The following is a 23909-nucleotide window of genomic DNA, read 5'->3' on the forward strand; positions in this document are numbered from 1 at the left end:
TGCCAGAGAGAGGGGGAAGGGGAGACAGTGAGAGCATTCCCCCTCCCACTCCGACATGGTCACACCGCAATCCCTTCCTCTCCATTTTCCCATCCTGTCAGGATTTGGGGCAGCACGCACATATGCCTAGCATGTTTCCCAAGCCACTAGAGCCAGGATTTGGATCACATAGTTGGCCATGTGAGATCCAGCTCCCTTAACCCCTAGCCCAGAAGACCAGTGTAATTTTGTTAATGTTCTAATTGTACATCTACTATTGACTTCTAGTTTCATCATGTGGTAGTCAGAGAAGATACTTTGTATATCAATGTTTTTAATCTATTGAGACTTAATTTGTGGCCCAACATATGGTCTCTCCTAGAAAGACCAATGAGCATTTGAGACAAAGTGTATGCTGCTGTTGTTGGGTAGAGTGTTCTATATATACCTGCTATAAATTCAATAGCATAAAATCTCTGTTTCTTTAGCAGCTCTGTATCTACTTCTTTTGATTGTTGTCACAAAATTACATCTTTAAACACTGTGTGCCCCAAAGCATAAACAAATATTTTTAGTATATTAAGTGTCTTAAATTATATAACAAAAAATATAGAATTATAAACCAAAGTTACAATAATACTTTTAGACTGTTTTTTTAAAAATATATTGGTCTTGGGACCAGCAGTTGGTGTAATGGCTATGATGCTGGACTCTCATGTAGTCGACCATGGTTCGAGTCCCGGACCCAGTGGCTTAAACTCACGCTGGGTGCAAGTGTATGTGCACCCAAGATCCCAAGAAGAGAATGGAGGAGAAGGGATTGTGGCATGGCCATTCCCCTTGGGGAGTGATTTCTCATTTTTTGTCTCTGTCTCTGTCTTTCTGGCGAGCACACACACCCTATAGCAAAAACCATATTCACACACACACACACACACACACACACACACACACACACACATATAGGTCTTGACTAGCAGATGGCACAATGGTTATGTCACTGGATTCCCATGTAGTTGACTGTGGTTCGAGTCCTGGATCCTGTGGCTTACAACTCACACCAGGCCCATGTGTGTGCATGCCGAAGATCCTGGAGGAGAATGGAGGAGAAGGGACTGTGGCATGCCATCCCCCTGGGGGGTGATTTCTTGCTTTCTGTGTCTCTTCTCTCTGTCTCCCCTTGTCTGGTGAGTACATGCACCCTATAGTGAAAATCTCTTAAAATATATATATATGTATTCACACACACACACACAAAAATAAATTCTTTTTTTTTTTTTTTGAGATGTTTTTGCTATAGGGCACGTGCGCTTGCCAGACAGACAGAGAGATAGAAAGCGAGAAATCACGCCCCGGGGGCATGGCCACGCCGCAATCTCTTCTCCTCCATTCTCTTCTCGGGATCTTGGGCACGCACGCACATGTGCCTGGCGTGAGTTTTAAGCCACCGGGTCCAGAACGCGAACTGAGGTCGACTACATGGGAGTTCAGCGACATAGCCATTACGCTAACTTCTGGTCCCCCGGCGTGAGTTTTTTAAGCCACCAGGTCCAGGACTCAAACAGCGGTCGATTACATGGGAGTCCAGCGACATAGCCATTACGCTAACTGCTGGTCGCCAAATATATTCTTAAATCATGTAAAAAACAAAAAGTGGAATTAAAAACAGTTACAGTAATTATAGCTTTTTAAAAAAAGAACTATTTTTATTTTGTATTTATTTATTTATTTATTTTAATTTGACCAGAGAGGGACAGAGAGAGAGAGAGAGAAAGAGAGAGAGAGAGAGAGAGAGAGAGAGAGAGAGAGAAACTAAGAAAGAAAGCTGCCAGGTCAGGAACTTGATGATAACTTTTAAAATTGCCCATGTATTTACCTTTATTGAGATCTTTATTTCTTCAGACAGCTTTGAATTACTGTCTAGTGTCCTTTTATTTCATGAAGTAGGACTCCCTTGAGTATTTCTCGCAGGGCAGGTTGAGTGACAATGAATTTTCTCAACTATTTAAAATTTTGTTTTTAACATACATACATCTATCTATCAATCATGATTTTTGGGTTGCCAATGTAGCACCTCAACTACCATGCCACAATTGGCCCCACTCCCTCAGCTTTTACTTATTTGGGAATGTCTTAATCCCCTTCCCATTTTTTAAAACTTTATTTGTTTAAATTTGACAACAGAGAGAGAGAGAGAAAGAGAGAGAGGGCAAGCAAGCCGCCAGTTCCAGGACTCAAACCGCAGTTGGGTCATGTGGGAATCCAGCACCCTTAACCACCAGGCCACTTGCCAGCCCTCTCTCCCATTTTCGAAGGACAGTTGTGTCAGCTACAGGATTCTTGTTTGACTGTTGCTGTTTCCTTTTAGCACTTTGAACTTCAGCCCTACTGCCTTCTGGCCTCCAGAGTTTATAACAAGAAATCTGCTGATAATCTTATTGAGGATTCCTGGTATTTGACAAGTGAGAGATTTCATTTTTTTAAAAAATGTGGCCAGGAGGCACATAAGTTTGCCAGAAGGAGACAGAGAGACAGAGAGAGAAGGAAGGAGAAAGGGAGAAAGAAAAAAAGCATTCTCCCATGGGGAATGGTCATATGTCAATCTCGTCTCTTCCATTTCTCCCTTTTAGGATTTTGGGCATACGCACACACTCATGCCTTGCATGTTTTACAAGCTGGCAGGTTTGGGACACAAACTACATGGTTGGCCACGTAGGGATAAAGCTGCCTAACCATCAAGCTATAGTCTGGCTCTAAAATGTCATTTCAACCAGTATTAATGGACCTGTTGATCCTCATGTCCTACCCAAACCAATGTAATTCCACGGGGTCTATGTAATGGCCTATAAATTCCTTACCCATCTCTAATTCATTTAGGTGATACAGAATATTTGTTTCACTCTCTATCTTAAACCTATTTCTCATCTCCCTCATATATCAACACTGGCCCAAGGAAAGTTGAGGACACTCACATAAAAGAACAGCAATTCTAACATAAATGCTGGCAAATCTCCATAAAGGGAAAGGGATAACTATCCTCGTCCTTCAACACTAACCTTGAAGTCCTTGGAAAAATCAAAATCTTGGCCTAAAGCACAAGGTGTAGTTGGTCCTTTGAATCCTGGAGGTCTTTACAGCAGGAAAGAGTAGGACTGCCTTAGGTCTAGTTACAAAAACTTCCAGGAGGGGTCCAGGCCAGGAATGAAGCAATTTCCTGCCTCCCCTGGTTGGCTAACTCCCTGCTCCACTTGGAACTCTCTAAGTACTTACTCCATTTCCTGGTCTGATAACCCTGACCCTTAGCTTCCCCAAACCTCAGTTATCAGAGAAAGATAGGTAGTTCAGCATTTTCTTTAATCTTTAAGGAAAAGGGGGGAGGGAGGGGAAAAGCCCTAAGTGTAGAAGTGGCTTTAGGTTTAACAGGCCAGACTTCAAGCCTTAGTTTTAATATTTAATATAAGAAATGTTAATATATTGGGTCATCGGAAAATTTATGATGCATATTTGCATAGAAAAATGTCATGACTTTTCCAATGATCCAAAAATATTAATACTTAATATAAGAATCAGCATTATTAGTTTACTTTTTTGAGCCTCAGAGACCATGGCAGTATAATGGAGATGATACCTAGTTTACAAAACTATAATTTGCACGAAGTATATCCATTCCCTCCCCTCTTTACTTTCAGGTAATTCTCAACCACCACATGTTCCAGGACTTCAATGTGGTTGGCAAACTGCCCCTCTGCACGTCAGCATCACCTTTTTCTGTCCCCAGAGAAAACACCAAACAGTAACCCACACAAAGAACAACATCAAATATAAGAATGCATATTGTATAATTCTATTAATATAATATTCAAGAAAAAGCAAAACTGAGCTGTGGTGACAGAAATCAGAAAGTAGTTGCCTGGTGGGGGAAACGGGGGGACTGGTTCAACTGACTGGAAGGGAGCTTAAGAGAACTTTCTGTGTTGATGAAAATATTCCGTAACTGTTTTGGGTGATGGTTAAATAAGAATATATAACAGGGGTCAGTTGGTGGTATAGTGGCTAAAATGGCTGGATCCCACATGGTCAACTGAGTGATAAGTCTCAGACCTGGTGGCTTGAAAATCACACTGGGCGCGTGTGTGGGTGTGTGTGTGTACCCAAAATCCTGAGAGGGACAATGGCATGGTCATCCCCCCTGGGGGAAGAGCTTTCTCACTCCATTACCCTCATCTCTCTGGTGAGCATATGTGCCCTATTGGAAAAATTTTTCATAAAAATTATATATATACCACACATATATATGTAAATATGTACATATATACACAAAAATATGGATATATATAGTCAAAATACAACAAAGTAACACTTAAGACCTGTACATTTTATTATATGTAAATTGTACCATAATTTATTTTAAAGTCTTTGTTAGATATAGTTGTATGTACATTAATATGATGGGGGAGCATGCTTTTTTTTTTTTTGAGAAGTTTTTGCCATAGGGCGCATGCACTCGCCAGACAGACAGAGAGAGACAGAGAGACAGAAAGTGAGAAATCACCCCCCAGTGGGGATGGCCATGCCGCAATCCCTTCTCCTGTATCCTCCTCTCGGGATCTCGGGCACGCACGTTCACGCGCCCGGCTTGAGTTTTAAGCCACCGGGTCCGGGTCACGAACTGCAATCAAGTACATGGGAGTCTAGCGACATAGCCATTATGCTAACTGCTGGTCCCGGGAGTATGCTTTTTGACATAAATCTTCTCAGACTTCAAGGCATGGCATAAGAAAAAAATAAGGATATGTGTGATTTCTATTTGCCATCTAGTCTTCTTTCAGGATTTCAAGTATGCACACACATCTGCCCAATGTGTTTTTCAAGTCCCTGGGTCTGGGATTCAAACTGTGAAGGTGGCCACGTGGGATCCAGCTACCTTAACCACCACACCATCAGCTGGCCCCCTCATGCCTGTATTTAAATGAATATGAATTTATATATTTTCACACACACACACAAAATAGAAAAAAGTTTAAATGACAATAATTTATAACATAGGAAAAATAAAAAGAGAATTTTAAAGCAAATTAAAATAGAATGGGTCAAGTAGTGTCACATATATAAATATGAGGGATTTTCTGAAAGACAACTGTTGCCAAACATGTACAGCCAAATTAAGGACAATTTTTTTTTACCCAAGACAAAAATATTCCAGGCAATCTATCAACTGTCTCAGGGCACAGGACTAGTTGTAGTCAGAACATGATGACAGACAGAAGCAGCCCATGAAGCTAAATAAGCCTGAGCTCATCATAAGCCAGCATGACTTTCTTTCAATGATCGTTTAACCACTGTAGAGTCATTTTATCACACTTGCCAAAGTCTAATCAGTGCGATCAGAATTCTATGACACATTCCGAAAAGAGCTAATGACAGGGCCTAGCACAAGGATAACGTTTTTCTTTTTAAGAATGCTTATATTTAACTTTGTTTATTTATTCATTTATTTATTTTTAATTTGGTGAGAGAGGGGCGGGGGGTGGGGGCGAATGAGAAAGCAAGCCGCCAGGTCCAGGACTCAAACTTTTTACTCAAGTTCACAATGATGTAAATTAAATACTGTGCTACAATGAGTATAAAATCAGACCTTTTTTTTTGGGGGGGGGAGAGGTTTTCGCTATACGGTGCATGCGCTCGCCAGACAGACAGACAGAGACATAGAGACAGAAAGCGAGAAATCACTCCCCAGGGGGGATGGTCACGCCGCAATCCCTTCTCCTCCATTCTCCTCTAGGGATCTTGGGCACACACGCACACGCGCCCGGCATGAGTTCTAAGCCACCGGGTCCGGGACACGAACCACGGTCGACTACGTGGGACTCCAGCGACATAGCCATTGCGCTAACTGCTGGTTCCCAAAATCAGACAATTTTATATGGGAATCTGAACGTATTAAGTTGGTGGGCACGTCATGGCGTATTTTTCTATGTTGTTCTACGCAAAAATGGGTCATGACTTTCCTGACAACCTTATAGTTTTGCTATGGTTGAAAATTCTCTGTAATTTGGTGAGAAACTATAAATATGATTACAAAACTATGTGTGAAAAACTAATTTAAGGTAAAAGTTAAATAAAAGCATTTCAATTTATGCTGGGACATACATATTATACATATATATATATATATATAGTACATATATTATAAAATATATAACATATACATATTTGAGTCATTTTATTCTTTCTTAGGGAAGGCTCCTGAAACGTTTCTAAGCAAATTTTCTTACAATTCTAATCACATAAAAGGTATAAATTTGATTTATCACATAACATATCAAATCAACAACTCAAAGTTTTATCTTTAAAATTAACTATACTCAGGTTACTTTTTATGTTTATTTTTATTTTTTAGAAAGATTTTTACTATAGCATGTGTGTGCTTGCCAGAGAGAAACAGAGAGACAGGAAGCGAGAATCACCCTCCCTCCCAGAGGGAATGGCCACACCACAATCCTTTCTCCTCCATTCTCTTCTAGGGATTTTGGGCATGCATGCACATGCACCCAGCGTGAGTTTTAAGCTGCTGGATTTGGGACTTGAACTGCGGTTGACTACGTGGGAGTCTAGCCCTGTAACTATAACACTATCTGCTGGTCCCTCAGGTTACGTTTGTCAGGATTATCTCCACTGCTATCTTCTGTGATTACCAATAGATTATTCTAAATGTCATCCCTCTCCCCATACATTTATAGACATTAAAATATAGCAGTATTATATAAACATTAATAGAATTTTTTTTTTATCCTGAGAGAAAATAACACACCTAAGCTGTATGTGTATGTGTGCTGGGTGGGGTAGGGAGTGGTAAGAAAAGCAAAATTAAACCAACAGTCTCCAATACCTTTTTGCTATAGTAACTGCAAGGAATCAGAATCATCTATGCTGAACTATTTTATTCTACATCATTATTTGAATAAAGCAACTGTTTCATTTTTTTCTTGCCTTTCTATTACAATAAATGTCTCTTAGGAATGAGTTAATAAGACTTGGCATGCCTGATGTCAGTGAAAATCAACACTATCTTGATGACTTTCTAACTTTTTATGATACAGAAAAAAACAGCTTTTCAAAACAATCTTCGGAGCCAGCAGGTGGCACGGCAGTTAAAGCAATGGACTCCCATACAACTGACTTCAGTTCAAGTCTCAGACCCAGTGGCTTGAAAATCATGCTGTTCGAATGTGCATGCATGCCCAAAATACAGAGAGAAGACTGGAGAAGGGACTGCGGCATGGCCAAACCCCCGGGAGGTGATTTTTCAGCATGGCCAAACCCCCGGGAGGTGATTTTTCAGCTTCCCTCTCTGGCAAGTGCACGCATCCTATGGCAATGACAAAAACAAACAAACAAAACAATCCTTGAACAGTTACTTGGTCCAATATCATTAGTTTTCTTAATATAAGGGGGGAGGGGACAAGCCCTATAGCCTAGTGGTTAAGGAGTCAGATCCCACATGTCCAACAGCAGTTCAAATCCCAGTCCCAGTGACTTGAGAAACATGGTGGGCATGTGTGCATGAGTGTTCAAAATCCTGATAGATGGAGAAATAGAAAAGGGATTATAGTGTAATCAGGTCCTATTGGAGAGAGCTTTCTCCTTTTCCTTCTTTCTGTCTCCATGATGGGTACACGTGCTCTCTGGCAATTAAAAAATAATTAAAAAGGTACAGCAGGGGACTAGCACATGGCATAATGGTTATGTCACTGGACTCCCACGTAGTCGACCGCAGTTCCACTCCTAGACTTGGCAGTTTAAATCTCATGGCAGCGCATGTGCAGGCGTGCTTGCCCAAATTCCAGAGAGATTAGAGGAGAAGGGATTCCGGCATGGTCATCCCCCCTGTGGGGTGATTTCTCGCCTTCTCTCTGTCTGTCTAGTAAGTGCATGCACCCCACAGCAAAAATCTCTCTCAAAAAAAAAAGGGGGACCGAGGGAACCAGCAGTTAGCGTAATGGCTATGTCGCTGAACTCCCACGTAGTCGACCGCAGTTCGCGTCCCGGACCCGGTGGCTTAAAATTCACGCCAGGCATATGTGTATGTGTGTGTGCCCAAGATCCCGAGAGGAGAATGGAGGAGAAGGGATTGCAGCGTGACCATCCCCCCTGGGGGGGGTGATTTCTCGCTTTCTGTCTCTATGTCTCTCTCTATTTGGCAAGCGCACGCGCCCTATAGTGAAAATCTCTCCAAAAAAAAGGGACCGGCAGGTGGTGTGGTGGTTAAGGCACTGGATTCCCACATGGCCAGCTGTGGTTCAACTCCCAGACCCAGCAGCCTGAAACTCACGCTGGGTGCATGTGTGTGTGTATGCCCAAAATCCCAAGAGGAGAATGGAGAAGGGACTGCAACATGGCCAACACCTCTGGTGGGTGTGTGTGTGTGTGATTTTTCACTTTCTGTCACTCTGGCAAGCACACGTGCTATTCAAGTGCATATCCCCACTCCAGATTTTTTTTTTTAAACGAAGGGGGAAAATACAATAGGTCTTCAAAAAGTCCACGGAAAATATGTATTATGAAAAAACTAAACATGGATTTCAAAAACTTTTGCACCAAAATAAATTTATACTTTAATTCTTTTTTATATAAACTGAAGTTCCCTTATACATACATGCATACATTCATTCTAGAGTTAGACTTATCCGAGAATAGTACAAAACCTATCCCACACAGCTGCAGTGAGAATTAAATTAACTAATACATGTACAGTGCTTAGAACAGTGTCTGACACCCAGTAAGCCTTCAATAAATATTATCGTTCTTTTACCATGTTTCATTTTTACCTATTCTATGTGTCTTGGTAAGCAGTGGAGAATAAGTGCACAATAAAGTAGAAAAGCTCCCTTCCTTTGACGCTTAAATAGTGTAACCCACGCAAGTCCATGTGACATAGGGGAGAGAAGCCTAGACGTGGCCATTTGAGCTCTTTATATAAATTCAACTCCTACTGGCACCAACATGAAAGGATAATCAGGATTTTCTCAGGACTCAAAAGGTTAAAGTACAGACTTAGAAGGGAACTTTATTTTTTAAAGAAATTATTTTATTTAACTTTATTTATTTTTAATTTGACTAGAGAAGTACAGAGCAAGTGAGAGAGAGTGAGAGAAAGACGGGGAGAGAGAGAGAGGGAAAATGAGAAAGCAAGCTGCCAGGTCCAGGACTCAAACCATAGTCAGTCATGGGGGAGTCCAGTGCACTTAAACACCATGCCACCTGCTGGCCCCAGAAGGGAACTCTTATCCACACCAGAAAGAAGAACAAATCAGTTAGAAATTGGAGGGACATGGCAAAGATGAATGGGATCAAACTGACCAGGGAAGAGATGACACAGCCACACAGCTAGCACAATACCAGTAGGACAGGAAAATGACTGACAGCTTAGAGAACCCCCCCAGCTGGTCTTACCAGGAATCCTGTCTCATTCAACGTGTAAGCTGACTCAGCCTAGTCCTAAAGGATTTCTCCAAGATCCCTTTTCTCCAACACTGTGTGAATCTAAAGAATGCTGACGCTGGGAAGAGGTGATGTCTATATGAGGAGCATTGGATTTGAATGCCTCGTGTTTCTTTTTCTTTTTTTTTTTTTTTAGTGTGAAAGAGTAATAGAATTTATTTCAAGTGTGAAGCAGATTATACTGCCAATGTAAGCTTTTTACATTTTCCCTGAGATTTTAGAAATGGGCTCCAGAAACCTTTCTTAGTAAAGAAGGATCTTACAAATCACAGCAGAAGAAAACAAGATAAGCACTGTCCTGGTCAGCAACACAATGAGATCTGTTCTGGGCCTCATTAATGCCCTTTGCTGAGGGGCTACATGCAGAAGAGAATTTAGTACTTGTCCTGGGTGAGCAGGAGAAGTACTGGACAGCCAGGGGGCGGTGCAAATAGATTGTGATAGCTCCTATCCTCTCTAGGATATAAAAGTTTCCATGCTTCCTGTCATGGTTTAGGTGATCATCACATTGTAAAATTCAAGCCCTATCTTTTTATAAAAAATGCTCCACGTGGGATCAGCAGATAGCATAATAGTTATGTCACTGGACTCTCACATAGTAGACCATGGTTCAAGTCCTAGACCCAGTGGTTTAAAACTCATGCCGGGCGCATGTGTGTGTGTGTGCCCAAAATCTCAAGAGAAAAATGAAGGAGAAGGATTGTGATGTGGCCATCCCCCCGGGGGTGGCTTTGACTTCTCACTTTCTGTCTCTCTCTTTCTCTGGCAAATGCATGTACCCTATAGGAAAAAGCTCGCTAAAAGAAAAAAAAAACAACTCTATGTACGATACTTAGAAAGGATAAAAAAATATATAAGGAAAAGGAAAGTACTTAAAGGAGTCAACATAGCTTCTTCAAGAGGGCATATGGCTTTACTTGAAGCCACAGCTTCAAATCAACTGCCAAGAACCTGAGCCTTAAAACACCTTGGCTGGGGCTGGCAGGTGGTATGGTGGTAAGAGTGCTGGACTCCCACGTGGCTGACCACAGTCTGAATCCCAGACACGGCAACTTGCACGCACGTGGTCGCTCTCTCTCTCTCTCTCTTTCTCTGGTATATATGATGTATGTATGTATGTATGTATGTATGTATGTATGTATGAATGAATAAATACATAAATCTAAATAAAATAATTGTTTAAAAAAAAAAAAACTTGGACAACTATATGGTTGGGCTTGCAAGATCATGTATGCAAATCAAGGGCTGAGGATGTTAAGACACATCCCAGGTAAGCTAAATTTTAGAACAGCTTGGGTACAGATAGTAAATCATAAGATTAGTGAAGTACTGCCTGATTTCATAACCAATAAGCACCTGTATACCCCATCTTTATACACTGTCTTCTATCAGAATGAAATGTAAAAGGTCTTGTTTATTATGTCCTATTGGATGACAAACATAGTGGCTTCAAATTTCCCATATTTTCTGAAAAGATCACTTAATTTCACCAAAAACAAGGATCATCTCATAAGTACTCAAAGAAAAGGCCAGCCATTATTTCTATATGTTCATACCATGTGGAAGTATATAGCAAATGCTTGTTCAATGAGTGAATAGTGAGTATGGGATTTGCTCCAGTTATTAGAAATCACAGTCTATATTAAAATGCCAAGCAGAAGGAATGCAAATAGCATTCCATTTCCTTCTGGAAGCTGACTCTACACATGTAAATCACTTACCAGATTTTCACAACTACGTCACAGTATTACGCAGTCTGTGACTGCATAAACACATTTGATGTTGGAATGCCAGACTTAATATGTAACTAAGAATATTTAACTAGAGGAAAAAACTCTTTTCATGTGTTACATGTACCTAACAAAACTTTTCTTTGTATATTCAAGGAAACAGTTTACAACATAAAATCAAGGAGTAATATCAAATACAAACTGTGGGACCAGCAGTTAGCGTAATGGCTTTGTCACTGAACTCCCATGTAGTTGACCACGGTTCGAATCCCGGACCCGATGGCTTAAACTCACGACAGGTGCGTGTGCGTGCATGCCTGAGATCGTGAGAGGAGAATGGAGGAGGAGGGATTGCTGCGTGGCCATCTCCCCTGGGGGGTAATTTCTTGCTTTCTATCTCTCTGTCTCTGTCTTTCTGGCGAGCACACGCACCCTATAGCAAAAACCTCTCAAAGACAAAACAAAACAAAACAAAGAAACAAGATGTACTAAAAAATAAAGAACATCCTACCTGAACATCTTTGTACTTGTCTCTTAAATCCAAGAGCCGGTGGTAGGCTTTAATGGCTTCTGAAAATTCTCCAACATCAGTACTGGTGAGAATGTAGTTTTCCCAGATTTGCCAGTGTTCATAGTTACACTTGAGAGCTTCTTGTAAAGTTCTAAAGGCTTTTACTCTATTGAAGGTCAGGTTTTAAGGAGAACAATGAAAAACTTGTTTTATTAGAATAAACCATACCTAAATGTGAAAAATGCTACTTTGGTCTTTATTCATTCACATTAATAAATAAGAGGCTGAAAGAACCCAAAACCACTCCGAATTTCCCTATAAAATTCAATGACAGATCCTATGGTATAGAGAGTATCCTTTTAAATACTCCCTCCCTATCTGGTAAATAGACTGAGTGTCTATGCCAATATCACCTCAGGAGAAGGCTCACTCAAGTTCCAGACTTGGAATCGGTGACCAAACAAGTGCAACTGCAAACCTGAAGTACAAAAAATAGCAAGCCTGGCACTAGTGGAGGGTGGTCTAAAGGTGAGGAGGTCAAAACAAAACCCTCATATTCTAAATGAATCGACAAATCGAAAGTGCATAACGTGGGGGGGGGGTCTACACTAGGATGGAAAGTCGACATAATTAACCAACAGAATATAAATATGCTAAAGATAAATTCTAATTTTAAAGAACAATTTAACAAGTCTTTAAATAGGTTTGTTTAAAAAAACCAACAGGAAAAATTTTAAAATAGGTCATATTTTAAAAGGAGTAGAAACTTGTGAAATAAAAGAAATAAGAACAGGAGATAAAAACTATCCGGAAATTTTTAGATTTGAAAGAGACATTAAAACAATAACAACAAATTCAACAGGTGACAATAACTATATAGCATATAGTCAAGGAAAAAGCTGGTGAACTAGAAGATAACAGTGAGGCGTTCCGAGATTAAAAAATCCAGAACAGGATCCAGATTAAATATATAAAAATAGTAATGAAACATGAGAAAATGAGAGATAAGGCTCAAATATACACATGATAAACATTTCAGAATAAATAAATGTAGAAAGAGACAGGATGCTGAAAATGGAAAAGATAAGGCTGAGCATTTTCCAGAACTGAAAAAAAAAAACCCCTAAATTCTACATTCAAAATAATTTCACATACCAAGCATTATAAAGATAAATACCAACAACTAGACATTATAAGAACTTGAAGAACAAACAGACATTCTAAAACCTATAAAGAAATGACAATTAGAGAAGAGCTGATATTTCCTTAACAACAAGGTCATTAGAAGATAACAGAAAAAATGCTGAGTAAAGATATTTTCAGCCTAAAATTTTATAACCAGTTAAACTTATTACTTGAGTAAATGTGAAAGCAAACAGTTTTAGATGCATAAAGATTAAGAGAGTTTACCATCTACTGATCCTAACTGAAAGAATTTCTAAAGGATAGTAGTTCTTGCAAAAATAAAAGGGAATTAAAAAATAAAATACTTCTCCAAAGTCAGCCATAGGGGGCCAGCAGTTAGCATAATGGCTATGTCGCTGGACTCCCATGTAGTCGACTACGGTTCGTGTCCCAGACCTGGTGGCTTCAAACTCAAGCCAGGCGAGTGTGCGTGCATGCCCAAGATCCCGAGAGGAGAATGGAGGAGAAGGGACTGCGGCGTGGCCATCCCCCCAGGGGGTGATTTCTCGCTGTCTCTCTGTCTGGCGAGCACACGCGCCCTATGGCAAAAACCTCTCCAAAAAAATAAATAAATAAATAAAAAGTCAGCCATAAACTGTTTCTATGGGATCTTTTTTCTTTTTTCCTTTGTTTCTACTCTATACTTCACCTCTGCCTTCCTTCTAATAGCAACTGCCTTCAACAGTGGTGGACTGAGACTCCCAAGTTCTTCCATCCACATCAGGGTGGGGCTAAAGTCATCCTACTGAAAAAAAAAAAAAAAACTCGACAAGCTACAATCCACACCAGGAGGATTATCCTCTTTCTTAGTTATCCTCCCATTTTCTAATCACAACTTCCTGGCCTCCAAATTTTTGCAATGAATTCTTTCTGGGATAGTATAGTTTCTTCCCAAGAAGCTTCATGCCAGGATTCATAGTAGGTTATGAAACCTGCTGTAACAATGTACAATGAAAATTATACATAAAGATGGGAAAATTTCCCAAGGAACTAGTAAGGACATGATGTCTAGGGGAATCAGATGAAACAATGAATAAAGTACTTCAGTGGAGAACCCTACGATAACAAAAAGATAAACATGACAGTTTAATGGGCCACATTAACCCATAAAATACAAGTTTTTGAAGGAACAATAATTACCTCTAAAGGGAGAATCTCATGAGTCAAAAATTAGCTATATCTGGAGCACTTGCAAAAAAAGAAAAGAGTTAAAAGGGAAGAAGAAAGAAAAGATTTACTCTGTCCTTACAACCCTTATAAAAATCTATCATGGAGTTACAGGCAAGAAAATACCAAAAATAAATTAAAGAACAATATGCAAGAACCCCTAAGAAAGAATGCAGGATTCCTAAGATGGCTGGGCTGGAAGACAATGTAGAGTATCAAGAGTTTCACTATTTACAAATATCTGGATTACTAGAAAAACTCACTGAGATCATTCTACAACTATGACAAGGATTTCCCCCACCCGTTGCTTTAACCAAAAAGGTCTCCAGTGAGTTTTAACACAATCTGTTGCAATCAAGAACATAATATTATTTTCTGAAGAGAATAGTAGAACAAACAGTACTTTATTTATATATATTGTCATCCAAGAGCAGAGAAAGCATTTCATGACTTCAACATAATACAGATATAATGATGCCTTCAGAAATATCTTGTAATTTCATATAAAAAAATTAAGTTTGAAAAAAAGCCCAAATAAAAGTAAAAATATACCCTGTCTCTTTCTTTCCCTTTGCTTTGATAGCCAGTCAATAAGGCTACTTTGTTGTCCCCTCCATAAACTGTTTAACATACGCCCTTCTTTTTCCACTTTAGTTAGCTCATGCCTGGATTGTTACAACAGCTGTCTCCTAACTGGTTTCCCAGCTTCCAGTTTCCTCTAGTCTGTCTCTTATACTGCCATGAGATATATTTGCCAAAAAGCTTTTTCTTAATGAAATTAACCCACCCTAATCTCTGGCTTCCTATTACTAACAGGACAGTCCCCACTTGAATGTCAGACCGTCAGAATACACTGAAGCTTGACTCCAACCTATCTTCCCAACCTCATCTCTCATAGATCCTGCATGACTCCATAGCTAAACTATTTTATTTCCTAGCTCCTAAAATCCTGCATTCAATCCTGTCCCCCTACATTTGGTCACATTATTTACCTTGCCTAAAAGGCTTGCTTGCCTCTGTCTCTATCTAACCTTCAAATTTCAGCTTTGGTTCAATATGCTCCCAAGCATTTACAACTTGGAATAAGCTACCTTCTTTCTTCTGAGATCTAAATGAGAGTTGGGCATATAATAAGTATGCTAGGAATATAAATGTGTGTGCGTGAGTGTGTATGTATGTATGTATGTGTATATATATGTTTGTGTGTGTGTGTATACACACATTTTTTTTTAATGGGGAGAGGGAGAGAGAGAGAAAGAGGTATTTTTAATAGGATCTTGCCCTGTCATGATTCTCCTACCTCAGTCTCGTAGTTTGCTAGGATTATAGTCAGGTATCTTTGTACCCTATTTAGTTTGGTCAGGGTACTGAACCTGGGCCTCCCCCAGGGTCTTACCTTTGCAGTGGCATCCTACCACTTGCCGGCCTCACCTACTGTTACCATGCCCCTTCTGTATTCTCACCTGATATTTCTACATATAATGTATATTACTCATCAATTTTTAAAGATATATGATGTAATTATGTTTCATTTTTAAAGACCAAGGTCAGGCTGACCTGACCTGTGGCCTTGTGGTTAAGGGAGCCAGATCCTACATGGTTGACCATGGATTGAATCTCAGCTACAATGGCTTGAAATATAAGCTGGGCATGACAGGTTGGGGCAACAGAGGAGAAGGGCCTATGGCATGACCCATGTCCCATTGGGTAACGCTTCTTCCTTCTCCCTTTTTATCTTTCTGTCTGTCTCTGGTGAGTATACATCCTCAGGCAGAAAAAAAAAATGACAGGGTCTTGTCTTGAAGCAATCCTTCTGTCATAGTCTCATAGGTGGAATTACAGGCACATACCACCATGTCTGCCTCCTTCAGAGAAGGTCTTGCTATGTTGCCTAGGCCAGCCTAAAACACACAACACTCCTGCCTCAGTCCCTAGAATATAGACGCATGCCACTACATCTAATTTTTAGGTTGAACAGGGAATCAAATCTGGCCCTTCCATGTGGTTGTAGTTTGTGGAGCACAGTGCCTTAGCAGCACATACCACTTACAAATGGGCTATAATATTTTGTTTCTTAAACCTATATTCCCAGAAGACACTGGTTTATATTTACTTAATTTTCTTAATAATGTCTAGTAGAAAACAAGCAAGTATATATATTTTTTAAAAAATCCATCAATTGAATGGACCAACTAATAGTATGCTTGCTTTTATCATGTAATAAAATTTAGTATGAAATAAAAATTCCAAGCGTTATTTCTTATTCTGTTACATCTTAAACATTTTCAAGGAATAAACTATATATTTATAATTAAAAGACTATTTAGTCATTCTTACTCATATAAAGTCATGTTTCTTTTATGAATTTCTGCTTAAATTTATTTGTGGTCTTGGCATTTCATGTAATTTCTACTCTTTTAAATTTATCAAGGTGAGTTTTATGTCATGGAATATGGTCTATCTTGATGAATAAGATGGTCTTTCTTGATGAATACTCCACATGCACTTGAAAAGAATGTGTATTCCACTGTTGTGAAATATTGTCAAGATGTTAATTAAATCCAGTTGACTGATGGTGCTGTAGAGTTCAACTATAGTCATGTACCATGTAATGACCTTTCAGTCAATAATGGACGAGGATATGATGGTGATCCTGTAAGAGTTATAATAGGCTATACCATATAACCTAAGTATATATAAGGCTACACTATCTAGGCTTGTGTAAACATAGCCCATGATGTTTGAACAACAGTGAAAACTGACGATGCATTCCTCGGAACATATCCACATCATTAAGTACACAGTAAGTACTTAACAACACATGACCATACACATGTGCTGGAAAGAGAAAATGAGAGAGTAATTTACAGGTTTAATGTTCAGTTGGAGAAAAATCTCATTCATTTATTTTAAAAGAAAAGTTCTTCATATTTGTCTGATGTACTTACTTTTGTTTTAATCGGATATAGGAAGTTGATAAATTGTTCCAAGCCTCAGCATTCTGAAAGGATAGAGAACCCAATTACAGAATATTCTCATTTAAGTAAGATAATTACTGAAAACAAAAACCCACCACATTTTCCCATTTTCTAATATATGCTCTTTAAAGTCACAATTTTCAATAAAATATTTTTAAAGCTATGTGACAAAATAAACAAACCTTTATAATTTAAAAAAAGTTGGGACCAGCAGATAGTGTAATGATTGTGTCGCTGAACTCCCATGTAATCCATGTAATCCTGTGTTTCGAGTCCCAGACCAGCTTAAAATCCATGCCGAGCATGTGTGTGTGTGCATGCCCAAAATCCCAAAAGGAGAACAGAGAAGAATAGACTGCAGCATAGCCATCCCAGGGGGAGGTGATTTCTCACTATTTCTGTCTCTGTCTCTCTAGTAAGTGCATGAGCCCTATTGCAAAAATGTCTCTAAAATAAATAAATAAATAACTTAGGAAAAAAGTCAACCAAATGTTGTAATTATTATAACACTGATTTAGAATTTAGTTAGGATTTTATTTTCAAATGTAGATTACAATACAGTTTGAGAATTTATGACATGATTTATCCAATATATAGATATATTGCATATCCAAGGAAATGCAGAATTTTTTTTAATCTTCAAAGTCTCCTATTCTACTATCATTCTTCTTCACCAGATAGAAGAATAAGAATGTGTTCTCCGGTGTTGCTACTAAGTTATTTCATCAAACATATTTCTATTTTTCCATTTAATGACAAAAACAAAGGTTTTATATAAATGTGGATTCTTTTTCAGAGAGATTTTTTAAAAAGAATTATTTATTTAATTTTATTCATTTATTTTTAAAATTTTTAAATTTTATTTATTATTATCACAATCTTGTCTATATTACATTGAATCACATATATCTTTACAGTGTATTACATTTTTCTTTCCAGAAGGAATACCATACATATTAGTCAAGACAAAGACATTACTACCCACACCATCATCATCTAAGAGCTTTTCATCATTTTTTCCAATTATTATTACTTTTATTCTCATTTTTTTAAGCATTCAATCACTATATATCATTTTGCTTGTAAAAAGAATTTACCCAACATGAAATACTTCTCAGACCAGTCCAGTTGAGAATACTATACATGTTATCATCAACAGGTAATAAACCATTTCTGTGTCCCACTAAAGTCATGCTTCTCTATTTATTATCTTGCTATCCTTCTCTATTCTCTTGCCTTCTCCCCCTGCCCTGGTCCACACTATCTTCAGCATCCCTAATTACTTTCACTGCTTTTATGTCTTCCAATATTTCAATCTCTACCATAAAGTGCAGATAGTTGGTATATATTAAGTGGATACATAAAATATCTTTCGTTCATATCCTGGCTTGCTTCACTCAGCAATAGATCCTCCATATCTCACCTCTTTCTATCAAATGCCAGGGTCTTGTTGTTATTTATGGCTAAGTAGTATTCCATAGAGTATATGTGCCACACTTTTTCAATCCATTCATCAGTTTGTGGACATTTGGGTGAGTTCTGTGTCTTAGTGAGTGTGAATAATGCTGCAATAAACATTGATGTGCAAGTGCTTTTCTGACTGAGCATTCTCCTGTTGTTTGGAGAAGGTGGATTGCTGGATCAAATAGTAGTTCTATTTGTAGATCTTTGAGGAACCTCCATATTGTTCTCCACAGTGGCTGAATCAGTTTATATTCTCACCAACAACACTTACCACTTTCTATATTTTTAATCTTTGTAATCCTGACAGGAGTTAGGTGGTATCTCATTATAGATTTAATCTGCATCTCCCTTATGATGAGGGATGTAGAGCATTTCCTCAATATGCTTTTTGGCTGTTCATACATCTTCCTTAGAAAGATTTTTGTTCAGCTTATTTTCTCATCTGTTAATTGGGTTAATCTTTTTTTCTATTTTTCTTTTTTCCGAGTAAGCCACCTGAGTTCCCTATATATTCTGGTTATCAGTCCCTTGTCTAAGGCATATTTTACAAAAATATTCTCCCATTCTGAGGGTTGTTGATTCACACTTGTTACTGTGTTCTTTGCTACACAGAAACTTCTTAGTCTGATACAGTCCAACCTGCCTATTTTAGGGATCATTGCCTGTGCTTTGGTAGTCTTATTTAAGAATTCTCTGCCTACCCCAATGTCTCCCAGAGTTTCCCCAGTATTTTCTACCAGTAGTTTTATAGTTTGAGGTCTTAGGTTCAAATCTTTGATCCATTTTGAGTTGATTTTTGTTAATGGTGAAAGATGGAGTTCAATTTCATCTTTCTGCAGGTGGAAACCCAGTTTTCCCAGCACCATTTACTAAAGAGGTTTTCCTTTTCCTAATGGATTGACCGGTATCCTTGTCAAAAATCAGTTGGCTGTAAGCTTTGGGGTTCATTTCTGGGGTCTCTATTCTATTCCATTGGTCTACCTGTCTGTTTTTGTGCCAATACCATGCTGTTTTGATGATCACAGCTTTATAGTATATCTTGGGGTCAGGGAACGATATGCCACCCATTCCACTCTACTTGTGCAGGATTGCTTTGGCAATATGAGGTCTTTTATGATTCTAGACAAATTCTATGATTGTCTTTTCTAGATCTGTGAAGAATATCTCTGGTATTTTTATTGGAATTGCATTAAATATGTAGATTAATTTGGGCAGGATTGCCATTTTGATTATACTAATTTGTCCAATCCAGGAACATGGGATGTCCTTCCACTTTTTTATGTCCTTTTCAATATCTTTTTAAAGATTTTCATAGTTTTCTTTGTAAAGGTCTTTTACTTCCTTAGTTAGATTTATCCCTACGTATCTTATACATTTTGTGGCTATGGCAAAGGGGATTCCTTTCTTCAGCTCTATTTTGTTCAACTTGTTGTTCACATAAAGAAATGCTATAGATTTCTGGATATTGATTTTGTATCCTGCCAATTTACTGTATTTATTTATTACTTTGAGAAGTTTTTTCATGGAAACCTTTGGGTCTTCTAAGTAGACAATCATATCATCTGTGAATAAAAATATTTTCAATTCTTCTTTGCCAATTGAATGCCTTTTATATTGTTCTCTCTTCTGATTGCATTAGCTAAGACTTCCAGTGGAGTGGAGAAGTCTAGAAAAGCAGTGGAGAAAGTGGGCAGTCTTGCCTAGTACCAATTTTTAGTGGAAAAGCTTTTAGCTTTCCCCCATTCAGTATGTTAGCTGTACGTTTTTCATTGATGGCTTTTACTGTGTTGAGAAATGACCCTTCTCTACCAGTCTTACTGAAAGTCTTAATCATGAAAGGAAATGGTTTCTCTGCATCAATTGAAATGATCATATGGTTTCTATCTTTTTTTCTGTTAATATGGCGTATTATATTTATGGTCTTGCATATGTTGAACCACCCTTGCATTTCTGGAATAAAGCCTACCTGGTTGTGATGAATAATCTTTGTTATATGTTGTTGGATACAATTTGCAAGTATCTTGTTGAGAATTTTTGCATCCATATTCATCAGTGAAATTGGTCTGTAGTTTTCCTTTTTTGTCATGTCCTCTGTTTTGGAAATGAGGATAATGGAGGCTTCATAGAATGAATTTGGAAGGTTTTCTTCCTTTTGAATCTTTAGAAATAATTTGAGTAGGATAGGGGTTAACTTTTGCTTAAAGGTTTCATAGAATTCAGAAGTAAAGCCATCTGGACCTGGGCTTTGTAGGGAGGTTATTTATTACTGATTCAATCTCCTGACTTGTTATGGGTCTGTTCAGGTTTTCTATGTCCTCCTGATTCAATCTTGGTAGATTATCTGCATCCAGGAATTTGTCCATCTCCTCCATGTTCTCTTGGTTTTTTTTTGGCATACAGCCACTCATAGTATCCTCTAATGATATTTTGTATTTCTATTATGTCTGTTGTAATGTTGCCTGATTCATCACATATGTAATTTATCTGGTTTCTTTCTTTCTTCTTCTTTATCAGTCTAGCCAATGGTGTGTCAATCTTGTTAATCTTTTCAAAGAACCAGCTTTTGCTTTCATTTATTTTCTGTATGGTTCATTTATTTTCTATATAATTTATTTCTGCTTGAATCTTTATTATTTCTTTTCGCTTGGCATTTTTGTTGTTGTTGTTGTTCCAATACCCTGAGGCATGATGTTAGGTTATCTATTTGCCACCTATCCATCTTTTTCTTATACACACTAATTGCTATGAATTTCCCTCTTATGACTGCTTTTGCCATGTCCCATAGATTATGGAAACTCGTGTACTCATTATCATTTGTTTCCATAAATTTTTCATTTCAGACTTAATTTCTTCAGTACTTAAGAAGTCATTCAGAAGTAGGTTGTTCAGTTTCCATGTGTTTATATATTTTCGAAGGTGTTTCTTTAAATTAATATTGAGTTTAATTCTATTATGGTCAAATTAGATGCTGGATATATTTTTCTATGCCTTTGAATCTAGAAGGCTTGATTTGTGTCCTATCGTATGGTAAATCTTTGAAAAGGTTCCATGCCAAGGTGAGAAAAATGCATATTTTGTGGTCTTAGGGTGAAAAGTTCTATAGATACCTATCAATTCCACTCGACTTACAGTATCATTTAGGTCTAGTATTTCTCTATTTATTTTTTGTCTAGAGTATCTGTCTAAAGGAAATAATGGAGTGTTGAGATTCCCAACAATTATAGTGTTGCTCCCTATCCCTCCTTTTAGCTCCAGCAATCTTTCCTATGGAGAGTGCTCACCTCTCCCTCTCTCTTTCTTTCTCATGTGTGTATATGTTCTACCATACATAAAAGAAAAAAGATTTTACAAGTCAATTGTATCTCTATATTCTATCAACGAACAACTAAAAAATTAAAGAGATGGTAACATTTACAATAATATCAAAAACATGATAAGCGATTTCACTTAATTTTTTTCCAAGAGAAACAAAGACCTATATCCACACAAAGATTTGAATTAGAACCATATTAATAAGATTGTAATCTTCCCCATACTGATCCACAGATTCAATGTATCCCTATTAATAGTCCAGCTGCCAATTTCTGTAGAAATTGACAAAGCTAAAATCCTATATGAAATCAGAAGAAACCTTAAGTAGAGGTTCAAAACAATGAAGAAGAAAACTAAAGTTGGAGTACTCATACTTACTATTTTGAAGAAGAAAACTAAAGTTGAAGTATTCATACTTACTATTTTCAAAACTTCCTGCAAAGCTAATAGTAACAACAGGGTGCCACTGGCATATACATTCACATATAGTCAAGGAAATATAATTGATCGTTCATAAATAAAATCTAATCTTCACTATCAATTGATTTTTTTTCTTCTTTTGGAGAAGTTTTTGCTATAGGGCGCATGCACTCACCAGACATACAGAGCGAGACAGACAGCAAGTGAGAAATCACCCCCCAGGATGGATGGCCATGCCACAATCCCTTCTCCTCTGTTCTCCTCTCGGGATCTTGGGCACGCACGCACACGCACCTGGTGTGAGTTTTAAGCCACTGGGTCCAGGACATGAATCTCGGTTGACTACATGGGAGTCCAGCAACATAACCATTATGCTAACTGCTGGTCCCATAGTCAACTGAATTTTGATCCAATTAACAAGATCCTTTAATGGGGAAAGAATAGATTTATCGATAAATAGTTCTGGGACTATCTACATGTAAAAGAATGAAGTTGGACTACTCTCTTACAATCATATACAAAAATTTAACTTAAAATGAGCTCTAGAGGGGTCAGCAGGTGGTGTAGTGGTTAAGACACTGAACTCCCAAATGGTTGATTGTGATTCAAGTCCTGGACCCAGTGGCTTGAAAAAGCACCCAGGCACAAGTGTGTGCATGCCCAAAATCCGGAATAGGGATTCTAGCATGGCTATCCTACCGGGAGGTGATTTCTCACTTCCGTCTCACTATATCTCTGCAGCCAGTACACACATTCTATGGGAAAAACCTTGAAAAAAAAAAAAAATCTAGACCTGAAAATAGCAGCTAAAATGATAAAACTCTCAGAAGAAAAGGTAACAGTACAGATAAGATAAATCTTCATGACTTTGAATTGGGCAATAAAATCATAGAATAATGTCAAGGTCTAAGCAAGAAAATTAAGAATAGGTAAGCTAGATCTCATCAAAATTAAAAAAAAAAAATACCTTTCCACATCACAGTATTCTTTCAATAGAGTGAATAAAGCAACTAAAAGAATGGGAGAGCATTTCAAATCTTATCTGATAGAGGATTTGTAGTTAGGATGTACAAAGAAATCTTACAACTCAGCAATAAAAAGATGACCCTGGGGTCAAATTGACTGTAGTGATGGTTGCACAACTTTGTATATAGTAAGAATCACTGAATTGTACATTTTAAGTGTGTGAATCATATGGTATGTGAATCATTATCTTAATAAAATTGGAATATATAAAGATTTCACACTAAAATAACTTTCTAATAATATAAACATAGCCAGTATATTTGCAAATGACAACATACACATGATATTTTACTGTACTCTTTAGCCAAGTATGTGTGTGTGTGTATGTGTGTGAGTGTATGCATATATACACGCATACACATATATGTCAAAAAATATATTTGAGAGATTTTTGAGATAGGGTATGTATGCTCACTGAAGCGACAAGAGAAAGACAGAGAGACAGAAAGTGAGAAATCACCTCCCAGGAGGATGATCACATCATAATCCCTTCTCTTCCGTTCTTCTCTCAGGATTTTGGGCATATATGCACACACGCCTGGAGTGAATTTTAAGCCTGTAGGTGCAAGACTCAAACTGTGGTCGACCACATGGGAGTCCAGCCACGTAACCATTACGCCATCTGCTGGTCCCCTT

General features: G+C 38.1%; 1 protein-coding gene across 4 annotated transcripts in view; it reads right to left on the reverse strand.

The window, feature by feature from the left end:
* Positions 1–23909, reverse strand: part of TTC27 (tetratricopeptide repeat domain 27) — a 182242-nt gene that overhangs the window by 23345 nt on the left and 134988 nt on the right. For all 4 annotated transcript variants that reach the window (XR_003547960.1, XM_014584280.2, XM_014584281.2 and 1 more), the window contains exons 15-16: positions 17022–17074; positions 11722–11887 (exon numbers count right to left, since the gene is read on the reverse strand). Coding sequence is in view for 3 of the 4 variants with exons in the window: in XM_014584280.2 (XP_014439766.1) it covers positions 11722–11887; positions 17022–17074 (219 nt within the window). In the remaining variant the exon portion in view is untranslated. The remainder of the gene's footprint in view (positions 1–11721; positions 11888–17021; positions 17075–23909) is intronic.

Source organism: Tupaia chinensis, unplaced genomic scaffold, assembly GCF_000334495.1.
Source record: "Tupaia chinensis unplaced genomic scaffold, TupChi_1.0 Scaffold146177_1, whole genome shotgun sequence".
Classification (NCBI taxonomy): Eukaryota; Metazoa; Chordata; class Mammalia; order Scandentia; family Tupaiidae; genus Tupaia; species Tupaia belangeri.